At 42.4% G+C, this 13,237-nt stretch overlaps 1 protein-coding gene across 1 annotated transcript in view; it reads right to left on the bottom strand.

Annotated features, from left to right (window-relative positions):
- Positions 1-1,518: 1,518 nt before the first annotated feature.
- Positions 1,519-13,237, bottom strand: part of GABRB1 (gamma-aminobutyric acid type A receptor subunit beta1) — a 367,325-nt gene continuing 355,606 nt past the window's right edge. Inside the window, exon 9 of the mRNA XM_036071963.2 lies at positions 1,519-2,595. Within this exon, the coding sequence (XP_035927856.1) occupies positions 2,248-2,595 (348 nt within the window). The 3' untranslated portion in view covers positions 1,519-2,247. The remainder of the gene's footprint in view (positions 2,596-13,237) is intronic.

Raw genomic sequence — 13,237 nt, 5'->3', positions numbered from 1 at the left:
AACAGCCAAGAGTCTCCCTTCCTGTGTTTAAATACACAATGGTTCCTGGATGGTCATTGGGAATGTTAACCTCACAATCACCGGAATGGTCACATTTCATTCTATTTGGGCATTTCATGATGGCAAAGCATCTTTCCCTGCCAAGAACTAGTCAGTTGCAACATGGATCCCTTCATCCCGGGAGGCTGGAGATTCTCTTGACCAGGGAACTGTGATTATGCAAACTGAAAACCTAAGTGCAAATTTGGTCCCCATACCCTACTAATTTCTTATGAAACCATTGAGTAAAAGCACAGTTTTTATATTCTTACTAGTGTATATTATCTATAGCCATAGCCATTCATTTATTTTGGGGTTCTCTTTTCTTCTTGCCCTCTAAAAAGAGTATCTCAAAGCTCTGTCCCCTTGGGGTCATCAGCAGGAATTTGGCCTTATCTTTCCAATTAAGACTATAGTTTCTAGCAGCTGATGCTATTGTAAACATGGACCCTCATTACAGCCTTTGGGAGAAAGCCAGATCATCAAATGATGTAATCATCCTTACTATTACCTCAACCCTTATTTGACATCCAGGGATCAGATTCCGAACAAATTGACTCCATCACTGGTTGGTCGTTTTAGGGTCTCACTCAACCTTGCAAATGAACATACAGAATTCTTAGCTACTCGGGCTGAAAAAAAAAATAATGAGGCTTTAATGACATAAAATGGGATAAACCTCAACTGTAGCTGGTTGGACACGTTTAGAGGTGTGTGTTGGGCTACTGAGGGATGTCCCTTCGGTGACTCACGACCACAGTAACCCGTGAACAGAGATAAGGCAGAGCAGTAATGACAATGATTCATGAGTGCAGACACGTTCTATGCTTTAGGGGCTGGTATACATCTTTGAAGGCCCAGTGATTTTGTCATTGTTGGTGTTATCTGTGGTTTTCCTATTTTGAAGTTTTTCTTTAAAATAGAAATCTGGCCTCAGAGGAGAATGACAGCAAAGTGGGTGGGTGTGCATTTCCTGAAGCATTCATTTAATACTTTGGAATGCAGAGCTCAGAGAGCAGAGCCCTGTGGTGCTCCCTGAGGCCTGTCCAACAAGGCCTGTCACCATTAGGTGCTGCTCTCTGGAAGGCTAAGAAATATACACTATTTGATTTAAGATTTGGCAGTTTGGGTAACTGCCCAGGCACCCTTTTCACAGCACATAAGACTTGCCTTCCTCATGGAAAGGGCAATCTTTTTTTCAAGCAAAAACTGCTCACCCTCCCATTATGGAAGCCGTCCTCCTGCCTTCTCTTCCGCACTGTCTCTGGAGCAGGGCCTGGGGACAAGCGCAGCCGTGGCTTCAGGGCACGGAAGCAATGAAATGAGTTCAGGGCTGCTCATTTGAATAGTTAAAGAAATCACCATTGCCCCAGACTCCTTATTCTCAACAAGAGAAAAATGTTCTCAGTGGCCACCAGGATGGATTCTAGTGCTAGTTTTAAATCTGCTTGCAAGTCTGAGAAAGAAGCAGTTTCTTTGTTTTTGTTTTTTTCCAGACTACCCAGCTGAATGGTGAGGTGAAGATGCCAGATTTGTTTTGCATAACCTCTGTCAGCCCTTGTCAATCCCTCCCTCCTGTCCCATGGAGTGGGGACCCCTTCTACAAGGGAGTTTTGGGGACTTGAGGGTGGAGGGGAGTCTTCCTTCCTGGTCTAGGCTCCTTTTATCCGCCCCCCCCTTCTTCCTGGAAATCTGTAACTTGTCAATGGCTTTGTTTTTTCTTCTGAGATCCTGGAAATTGTGTTGTTTTTTGGCAGCATGAAATTGTTACAGTTTACCAGGAAGCAGTGCACGCAGAGAGCTAGGTCCTCTTCATTCTCATTTGAAAAATAAATCAATAAAATCCAGGGCAGGTAGGAAGGACTGCTAAAGATCTTCTCTCTTTGTGTGTTTGTGTGTGTGTGTGTTTTGTAAACATGGCAATTAATAGAGCTCTGAAAGAGCTGATAACCTGGACCACAGTAGGCTGGAAAAAAAAATAAGTTTTTTTGGTGTGTGTGTGTGCGCGTTTGTGTGTGCGTGTGTGTGTTTTGTTTTTGGAAGTAAACATGGTGCAGTAATAAAATTGATATGCAACACCTAAAACCAATTGGATGGCTGAATCTCTTACCTCAAAAAACACAGCAGTATGGCTGCTGCTGCGGGGGGGGCTGTGGGGTTAAGAAACAAGAGAAGAGGAGAGTAGTCTACGAACCATTAGGACAGACCTTAGTGTACGTAGTAAAGCCAATAAACGACGTTAAAAAGAGAAAAGGTGATGGGGAAGAACATTCGGGACCACTTGTCTATGGAATTCACATCAGTCAAGTCGGGGATTTTGACTTTGAGCTGCGAGGCGCGCCGGCGGATGCGCCCCTTGCTGTGCGCGCCGTGCCGGTCCAGCGCGCGCCCGTAGCCCTCGCGGCTGCTCAGCGGCTTGCGGTACTGGATGCTGGCGCTGTCGTACGAGTACATGCTGGTGGCCTTGGGCTCGCTCACGCCCGTCAGCACTTCCGAGCCGCTCGTCTCGTTCCGGATTTCCAGGGTGCTGAGCAGAATGTTGCCGTGGGCGTCGACCTGACGAGAAAGGGACAGGCTCAGGCACAGCTGTCGGGACACTGGCTGTGTTCATTCACCTGTGGCTGATGACACCGCGCGCGGCTCATTGGAGACTGTCCCGCGGCACGTCCTGCTCTGCGTGCCTCCTGGACTTGAAGATGACCCGCCATCTATGTATCTCTCATCATTATTTACCTAATCTACCACCCATCTGTCGAATCCATCACCTGTCTACGTCTGTTTCTCTCTCTCTCTCTCCCTCAACCATCATCTGTCTATAACTGTCTCTATCTAATCCATCATCTGTCTAATCTACTATCTACCTATTTAATCCATCACCTATTTATCCAACTAATCTACCATCTATCTCTCATCTGTCTAATCCTTCATTTATCTGCCTGCCACCCATGCAGTCTACTATGTATCTAATCTACCATCTAGTTATCTACCATTTATTTATTTATCATACATCTATTTATCATCTGTCTAATCTACCATCTATCTATTCATCCATATATCATTTATAACTCTGGCAAATTTTCTTGTTTCAAAAGTGGCACATGGAAGTATGTAAAATTAGAAACAGGAAACAAAATAAGAAGTAGAAATTTATAATTTCATCTTTAGAGTTCATTATTTTTTATATTTTTAATATCCTGCCAGCCCTCCTGTCTTTTTTCTGCTTGTGTATACTTACAAGCACAGGCTCACCTGGTATATTTTGCTTTGCAATCTGCTTTGGTCAGTTAATAGTGTACCTGGTCCTATTACCATGGTAATAATTATTCCTCTGTGATATCATTTATTAACAGCTTATATGGATAAAGCATAATTGGGTTAACTTATCTTTAGATGTTAAGGCTTGTTTTACTTTTGCAGTGTTATATAAACAAGCCTGCAAGGGACATCTTTTAGCTAAATCTTTGTGCATCTCCATAATTATTTCCTGAGGCTAAATTGCCAGAAGTAGGATTCAGGGGTCAAAAGGATATGCCTGGCTATGCTTTGACTTCTGTGTCCACCATTACTGATTGTTGCTTCCTGCCATTTGAGTGGTACCTAGCCCAGATTTCCTGGGTTTTGTTATGCTATGCCCACACACATTTACGGAACTACAGAAGATGTGAGCACGTTTGGCCTGCAGTGTGGCTTTGTTTAACTTCACGCTGATGCACTTTGCAAACTAACTTACCTTGAGAGGACATGCTCATTCATGCACATGAGTTTGAAGTACTTCCAAGGGTAGCACAGGGCAGCGGTGTTTGAATCTAGTGTTATTAGCACGGTGCCTGAGTTACGGTAAGTGCTCTATAAAGGCTTTCGGATGAAATGAATCTCAGTAAACACTTTTGAATGCCAAAGGTATGGGTAAGCAGACGAAAGAAACGGGTGACCAAGAAAGACAGAGTAAAGCGTAGGAGGAGGCAAAGACAGCAAAGAAAGGTAGAGAGAGTGGCGGGATATGATGCTGGTACATCCCTGATGAGAGAACGAAGATTTGAGTGTCCACCATGTGCGAGCATCATGGTAGCTGCTTTGTATATATTCCTTGTTTATCACCTGCTACAGCCAACTGCCTCAAGTTTACTCCACTGCTAGATCGGAGAGTACAACCCGTGTCTTGTCTGTTTCAAAGCTTTCGTGCTCTTTACTGAGAAAGGACTGCTTCATAGTCCTTGGCCTTCATCACATCCCGCAGTGAATTTAATGATGCATTTGATAGCTTTAAGCTTAGAGGTAGTCGGAGAGAGATGGTGACTAAATCTGGCCTCTCCTTCTACTGCCATCTATCATTTCCCTCTGGAAAGCGTGTGGCTCTCGCCTAATTGAGCTACCCATTATGCCCTCACCGGCACTTCTACTGGCTTCTTGAATCAGGGAGTTAATATTAATTTTTGTTGTTGTTAATACCTACTATTTGTTGAATCCTACTACATAATTTATCTCAGTTATTTCTTATAACAACACTATGAGATATATAATATTATCCTAGTTCAGCAAGTAGCGAAATAGAGATTCAGAGAGCTTAAGTAAATGGCCTGCAATTAAACAAAGAAAAAGTGCTCGATTTGGGATTAAAATACAGGATATTCTTTGCCTTAAATATAACTTTCCCTCCTGGGTTTTGCATGTTAATCAATATATTTCCTTTAAGGCTCAGTTGAAATCCTACTTATGGTGTGTACCTGTGTACCTTCCCTGATTATAGTAACTTCAAAAACCAACTTCGTCTCTCTCTCTCCCTGTCTCTCTCTCTCTCTCTGCAGATGATATTGAGTACTTATTATGTGCCAGGCACAGTGCTAGGTGTCCGGGAGGTGTGTGTGTGTGTGCACGCGTGTATGGATGAAAAGTCATGCATACAAAAGTTTACGTTATGAAAGAGGATGGTAGCGGTGAAGTGAAAAGGAACAAAGTGCTGAATTCATTAAAAAAGGGACAAATCCCTTAGAAGATAATCATGGTGCACATAATTCTGCTAGGTACTGTGGTGTTTCAGTGAAGAGTATCATAAAACGTGGATTTTGTCCTTGAGATAATAATCTCCTTAGAGATACAGGAGTAAGACATAATTTGGGGAGTGACAAGAGTTTTTAACCAAATGCTAAATGGCACAGCATAGACCATGATTAGGGGTTCGTGAAAGTCTGGGGGTCAAGGAAGGCTTCATGAAGGAGGGGCGGCTTGTCCTAGGCCTTAAAGGATGGGTAAAAGAACAAAGGATTGAGAGTTGAAAACTGTGTTCTCACCCTGGTTTTGTTATTAAATCTATTTCTTCATCTATAAATAAAAGATTTTCACTAGGCAATCTCAAGGGTTTGTTTCTGACTTTTGACAGTCTTTACTATGAATAATATTCTAGGCAGAGGACACAGCATACTAAAAACAAAAACAAAACAAAAAACCTTGAAAAGTGAATCACTTATCTGTACTGTATGCATCATTAAGTTACATTATTATGAAATCTCCCTAAGTAAACAAGTTACTAGAATTTAGAATCAGCCAGTGAAGCATACAGATGCTCCTCCTTACACAAGTCACGCAAAAGGGACATTTTATTAAGATATTTTGGTTAACTTTGGTTCAGACTCCAATGCACCAATAAATTGCATGATGTTTATTAGTTTGTGCAAATCCCTCAAAATATTTTGTCATTGAGCTAGACATCATAGCTCTAAGTGGTTTGACATATAAAATAATGAATCTGGTTCTACAACTACTCATGAAAGCTGATTGCATTGTGTAGTTGAATCAACATTACCGTGTTCTTTATCAGGGAAATTTAAGAAGTGTCATATAACAGTTATGACCCATCTTCAGTCTGTCTCCTCCACACAGTCTAAAACTTCTTCTAAAAGCTAGTGTTACAGATTGTGCGTGTACGTGCGTGTGCATGTTTGTGAGACGGTGTGCTTGTGTGTGCATTTCCCCTGAAGCATGAGTTTTCAGCCCCCACCTTCTAAGCTTTTTGCTGCCTCCTAAAGTGAATGCGCCAGCAAGTTTCTGGTTGGCTCTGCCTGAACCTCTGCCCTTTGGAGAAGAGTGTCTTTCCTCAATCATATAAAAACACCCAAGGTGTCCTTAAATTCACAGTGGGCACAGCTTTCCAAAAATAGTATCCACGGGGAAAGTGGTCATTTTTTTCCTACGCCCTCAGGAGCAGTGAGGCACCAGGTTGTAGATCACCTCAACATCTGCAGTGGTTAAATGCTGCCTCGTCAATAAGGGATTAAATGACCAACATCTGGGCATGATCCAGACATCAAAGATTACATAACCTTGAAGCAGAAGGAAGTGAGGCAAATGAAAATGTCAACACACTTGATTTCTAGGGCAGACAAATAGATTTCCTAAAGCATTGCTAATGTTGAAATAACTGTTCATTTGGATAATCATTGCCCACTCCTTATGTTGCCATAAAGGAAGGGACTCTCCACTCCAGTCCCTGGGAGAGAAACTAAGGGATCGATGCTTCCAGCTTCTTTTCCCTTTCTCCTCTCCCGCTGCTCCCCACTGGGTATATGTGGGAGAAGGACACAGGCATACTTGGCCCCATGTCTTCTGGGTATTCTTCTCCTTCCAATCTGCTTACAGAGAAGGTGCAACGCAGTTAGGGATGTGCCTGTTGAACCTGCTGGGTTGGTGAGTCAGGCCTGCACTTGTTCCGTGGTTCCCATGATTGGGGAGATAAATCTGTCTAAATGCGGGGGGGTGAATGACTACAATATATTAACTTGTATTCTTGAAACCAACATCACTGACTTTTCTTTTTTTTTAAGTTTAAAGCATCATTAAACCTAAATTTAGAGCAAATGAATACAGTTGTTATTAAGACTTCATTCAGGAGGGTCGACAAATAAGCCCTCTTTCCTCCCCTTCAGATGGACGATCAAAGTGTAAGCTTGAGCTGACTAACACCAGGGAGCAGAGAGTGTGGCTTTAGATGTGCAGCCCCAAGGCTAACTGTTCATCCTCACCTCACTCCCTATTAGAGAGGCATATTTTATGTGCTATAGACGTAATTTTTAGGCATACCATGGATAAACATTTAAAATGTCAAATCGTTCATTCCTCACTCATTTTTTCAGTAAATGTTTACTGAGAGCTTACTGTGTGTCAGGCACTGTTCCAGACACTGATGAGGAAATCGGCCCCTCCGTTAGTAATAGGACATCACGTCTCACATTTTAGAAATTCAAAGATCTCAAGTAATAAAGCCCTTTACTTTTACACTCTCCTGAACAAACCCTGGGACCTCCTCCACCTCCAATTGGTTCTAATTATTTTCCTGGATAAATACTGTGACCTCTTTCAAACTCAGGTTACTAATTCCTTTTCCAACAGACTTTCTGAAATTTGCTCATTTGTGAACATGAGATCCGCTTTCTGCCTGCAAAACCTTTCTCTCCTCTTCCCACCTGAAGGTCTCCTTGAAGTCTGCTGAGCACAAGCAAATATTGGAGGCGTTCACATATAAAAGAAAGCCTGGGGTTTCACTGTGTCTCCTTGAAGTCTGCTGAGCACAAGCAAATATTGGAGGCGTTCACATATAAAAGAAAGCCTGGGGTTTCACTGTGTAAGGACCTGAGATGGGGAGGAACAATCCAGCTTCCGGCTGGTGAAACCTCTCCTTCCTTCCTGCAGTGCAGCACTTACCAACCACAATGTCTTGGTTTTAAGATCTGAGGACACAGCAGGTCTGGGAAGATAGTGGACAAAACACCCAAGGTTCTTGAACTCTTGGCACTTACATTCTTATGGAGGAAAACAGGCAATACCCTCCTTCCTTCTAAAATTTGTTTTTAAAAAAATCAGGTAACATTATGAAGAAAAAGTAGCTGTATATGTTGCTTTTAGTGTATTAGGAAAAATATAGCCAACACACTAACTTGGTGATTTTGTGCATGTTTTTCTTAACATTACATTCATGCTCAGATTTCATTATAATGAGTGAAAAATTTAAAGTAATGCATATTTCCTTATTTTCTCCTGGACCTTACTACTGAACAGCCTACACAATAGGTCTGCATGGATGTTTAAAGGCTTCTTAATCTGAAAATAGTTAGAGCAGAACTCTTCTTAGCCAACTTGTTCCTCCCCCTGAGTGTCCCACTAGAATGTTGCTCTAGGAGACAGGGACTTTGTCTAATTCACTCTTGTTTTCCCAGAGCTGAGAAAAGTGCTTGGCATAGGAACATTCAGTAAATATCTACTGCATGAATGAATGAATGAATGAATGAATAATAGTGCAGCTGGTAAAAGGGTATGGTGGTAAATTGTGGGTGTCAACTTGGTTAGGCTACTCACCTAGCTGTTTAGTCTAGCACTAGTCTAGATGTTGTTGTGAAGGTATTTTGTAGATGTGACACTTCCAATCAGTTACGATAAATAAAGGAGATTCCATTTGATGATGTGGGTGGGATTCATCCTATCTTTGAAAAGTATTAAGAGCAAAAACTGAAGTTTCCTGGAGAAAAAGAAACTTTGCCTCAGGATTGCACCAGAAATTCTGCCTCAACTTCCAGCCTGCCCTACAGATCTCACACACAATTGTATGAGCCAAGTCCTTGAAATAAATTTCTTTTTGTATGTATGTTGATTCTGTTCCTATTGGTTCTATTTCTCTGGAGAACTCTGACTGATGCAAAGGGTATGGCAAAGATCATGAGGGTGGTTTTCCAATGACTAAAACGTTGACGTGATGGCTGTATTTCTTCCCTCAACAGAACCCTGAGCAAATGTACAAATTCATTTTCTAGCTTGGGGTGAGCCTTTCTCCCACCCCTTCCATCGTACTCCGTCTCTCCTTGTCTCCGTCCCCAGCATCCCTGAATGGTGCCTTAGGCTGTGAAAAATGTTGCCACTCACTGAATTGAACTGTTCTGGATATTTTCCGTATGTAAATATAGCAGAACTCATTTCAGTGTAATTGGAATAAAATATAATCTTGTTTTCAGTGGCAGTTTTAAAGCCCTGTTGAGAAATACCTCTGGGCTCAATCTACTTTGCAAACAGAAAGTTATTTCCTTCTTGCTAGCCAATTCAATTAGATTCACATTTACTGAGTGGTTCTGAAGTACAGCACAGGAAGCCAAGTGAAGTGACGTTCGCCGCAGAAGGAGATGCCTTTCAGAAGCCCACAATCTATTTAATTGAGGGTGTCCAGTGTGAACGCCTGCCTTCACCTGAAGGGAGCAGAGAACCACAGAGCCATGTCTCACATCTGCCCGTCCTGCTCATAGAATGTACCACGTCTCGCGCTGTTGCTGCCAGTCATTAGCTCTCACCAGGGCTGCCAAATGGCAATCCCTTCATCTCAAATTCCTGAAACCTTTTGGTTTGCTGGTGGGGGGGGGGGGGGCAGAATGGGAAGCTTTGCTGGAGATGATTTGTGTGTCTCTTTGCCATGTCCTGACAACTAGCGGTAGAAGCAGAAACTTCAATGTCGTTTCAAGATGCTATCGAAGATTAAGCACAAACCTACATAAATCTAAACAAATCTGCACTCTATTATTTAGGACATAGAGAAGGAAAAAGAGATAAATGAAACAAGTGGCAATTTTCCAGAACATTACTCAGGTAGATAAATTTCTCCTGGATCCCTTTCTTTGCCCCGTTTCTCCCATTCAGTGTATGAGCAGATCCAAATGGCTTTACTTTGAACACATCCTGATTCTGACCACTTTTCCCCATCATCATGTCTTACTGAATAATTGATCTTCCTCTTCCCAGGAAGGAAGCCCGGTGGTCTTTTCTCTACATAGCAGCTGGAGTAGTACTTAAAAAATGTAAACCAGACCGGGTCTCCTCTGTTTAAATCTAGCTACTTCCCAAGACAGATAACAAAATCAGATTTCTCATCCAAATCTGCAAAGCACCTCGTGGTTTGAACTCCTTCAGGGACCTCTGCCCTCAGTTCCTACCACTCTGCCCCTGGAGCTCTCTGCTCCATCCACACTGGTCTTTTGTTGGCTGGTCCCTGATGCTCCTAAGTCCTCAGGGCATTTTCACCTGCTGTTCCTCTCTCCTGGAATGATCGTCCTCAGGTGGTTACCTGCCTAGCTCCTCACCATTTTCTTCACCATAATTATCATCATTTGCCATTATATCATGTACTTATTTACACATTTGTTATTCGACTGAGATGTAAGCTCCAGGAGAGCAGCTGCTCTTTGGTTACTGTTATTATTCATCACGGTATATCGCCGGCGCCGTCCTGGAAAAGAGGCTGATGCTGCGGAGGCGCGGCTGAGTTAATGTCTGTACAATGAGGAACTCTGACACTCGGACGTGGAGTCGTCTGTCTGAACTCTGTTGCGTTTCAATGGCCAAGGACACGTAAGTGGCTACAATCTCTAGGGTAGTAGTTCTCAGACATTATCGGGCATCTGGATTTATTGGGACGCTTGTTAGAAATAAAGGTTTGAGCTCATTTCATTCTAAATTAAGGTCTTCCCGGGGCGCCTGGGTGGCTCAGTCGTTAAGCGTTCTGCCTTCGGCTCAGGTCATGATCCCGGGGTCCTGGAATCTAGCCCCGCATCGGGCTCCTTGCTCGGCGGGAAGCCTGCTTCTCCCTCTCCCTCTGCCCCTGCTTGTGCTCTCCCTCTCTCGCTGTGTCTCTCTCTGTCAAATAAATAAATAAATAAATCTTAAAAAAAATAAATTAAGGTCTTCCCAGTCTGCATTTTACACGGGCATTCCAAGGGTCCTAGCTGATATTGGTGTACCTAAAAATCCATAAAGCAGTTAACTAATTTCAGACAGCTAAGAATGAATTACAAATATGCACTGTTCAAGCTTGAGAGATACATAACATGAAGGTTGGGGAGTAATTTCTTAAGTTGATGTGAGTGGGAGTTCATTGAGCTTTGAGGAGAGAATGATAGAAACAAGAAAACAGGAATCCTATTTTATACATAAGAGCATTTTACACATGGGCTTAGGGAGTCCCAATATTTGAGACGAGTGCTTTTTACAATTAAATATGAAATGCATTATAATCAGCAAATTCATTGAACTCTGAATGATGCAAACAAAGGCCATTTTTTGGATTCATCTTCAGTGAATCCCCTTAAAATATTCATCCCAAATTTCTTCACTAATGTTTTGCTCTTCAGGTAAATAAAAGAGGGATTTTGGGGACGCCTGGGTGGCTCAGTCGGTTAAGCGTCTGCCTTCGGCTCAGGTCATGATCTCAGCGTTCTGAGATCGAGTTCCGCATCGGGCTCCCTACTCAGTGGGGAGCCTGCTTCTCCCTCTGCCTTCTGCTCCTCCCTGCTTGTACTCTCTCTCTGACAAATAAAATCTTAAAAAAAAAAAAAAGATTTAAAAGAGGGATTTTGGTCAGAGTAATCATTACTTTTCATATAGTTGAAAAGGAGATATTTAAAATGTGTGATGTCAATGTGCTTGTGAATGTCTTGGGGTTTGTGAAATACTACACTTATGTAGATAAGTCCTGGTTACTGTATCACATTAGATATTATCTTCTTACTGTAAGAGCCATGGTTTCCTAAGATAATCAACAATGCACTTCTACATTTTATTCCTCCCAACTGGAGAATGTTATGAAGTAAAGGCAGAGTGGAGTTATCAGTCACTTTACATTCTAACATAGAGATTTCAGGAGAAGGAATTGCTGAGAAAAGTATCGGGGTGCCTGGGTGGCCCAGTCGGTTAAGAGTTTGACTCTTGATTTTGGCTTGGGTCATGATCTCAGGGTCGTGGGATTGAGTTCTGTGTAGCCCTGCGTCATGTCAGGCTCTGTTCTGGGCATGGAGCCTGCTTAAGTTTCTTTCCCTCCCCCTGCTTCTCCCCCCACCTCTATCTCTCTCTCAAAAAAAAAAGAAGTATCAACACAGGTTGAAAGCAATCTATTAATAATACACACCTATTGTTACCACGGACTATCCCTAAGCAAAATAAATGTCCTTCATTAGAAAATATTTATTATATATATTTTTAAATTTTGAAAGGTACCAAACAGTTCTCACTTTAGGAGAGGCTTAAAAATTTTGTTTTTATAACACTAGGAATATAATAGGAAAAAAGTTTCCAATTACACATGGATTTTAAGAGCATCCTGCTTGGGGCGTCTGGGTGGCTCAGATGGTTAAGTGTTTGCCTTTGGCTCAGGTCATGATCCCAGAGTCCTGGGATCAAGTCCCGCATCGGGCTCCCTGCTCAGTGCAGAGCCTGCTTCTGCCTCTCCCTCTGCCATTCCCTCTGCTTGTGCTCTTCTGTCTATCTCTCTGTCAAATAAATAAATAAAATCTTTAAAAAAAAAAAAAAGAGCATCCTGGGGTGCCTGGGTGGCTCAGTCGTTAAGCGTCTGCCTTCAGCTCAGGTCATGATCCCAGGGTCCTGGGATCGAGCCCCGCATCGGGCTCCCTGCTCAGCGGGGAGCCTGCTTCTCCCTCTCCCTCTGCCACTCCCCCTGCTTGTGTTCCCTCTCTCGCTGTGTCTCTCTCTGTCAAATAAATAAAATAAAATCTTTAAAAAAAAAAAAGAGCATCCTGCTTGGTTTTGTAATTAATTCATTAATTCATTAGTTCACTTATTTTAAAAGTCATTTAAGTGCCTGATTTGTGCCAGGCTCTATGACGGGCATTGGAATACAGTGTCTGCTCTCAAGGCCTACTCTGTTTTTCTTCATAGCATTTATTATTATCTGGCATCGTACGTGTGTTTGTGGGTGTCCTGTTCATTGTTTGGGTGTGATGTATTTGTGTATATGATGTTCGTTGTCTTTCTCTCTCATCCAAATGAAAAGTTTTGTTTTATTCATTCATTGCTGACTATACCCACTGCATAGAGGGTATTCCCATAGTGTGCCCTCATTAAATATTTGTTAAAGTTAAATATTAAATATTTTTCAAATTAAAAAAAGAAAGTACGCATAGTGTGCAGTGGAAAGCTGTAGGAAGAGCATCAACTTAGCCTGACGAGTGAGGGAAGACGTCAGTCAAGAGGTGAATTCTGGGGAACAAGCCAAAGTTACTGAAGAGTGAAAACATGGCAATCTGGGAAAACTGTGAGTTGTACTTCTGGAACAAAGAGTGTGTTGATGAAGGGGAGATGGAGGAGGAATGAAGCAGAAGAGGAAAGCAGAATGGCATCACAGTGGGTGCTAGATCCCATGTTAAGGAGTATGGGTATT

This window comes from Halichoerus grypus, chromosome 3 (genome assembly GCF_964656455.1).
Source record: "Halichoerus grypus chromosome 3, mHalGry1.hap1.1, whole genome shotgun sequence".
NCBI lineage: Eukaryota > Metazoa > Chordata > Mammalia > Carnivora > Phocidae > Halichoerus > Halichoerus grypus.
The sequence above is the reverse complement of the archived record's forward strand: the minus strand, read 5'-3'. Positions and strand labels throughout refer to the sequence as shown.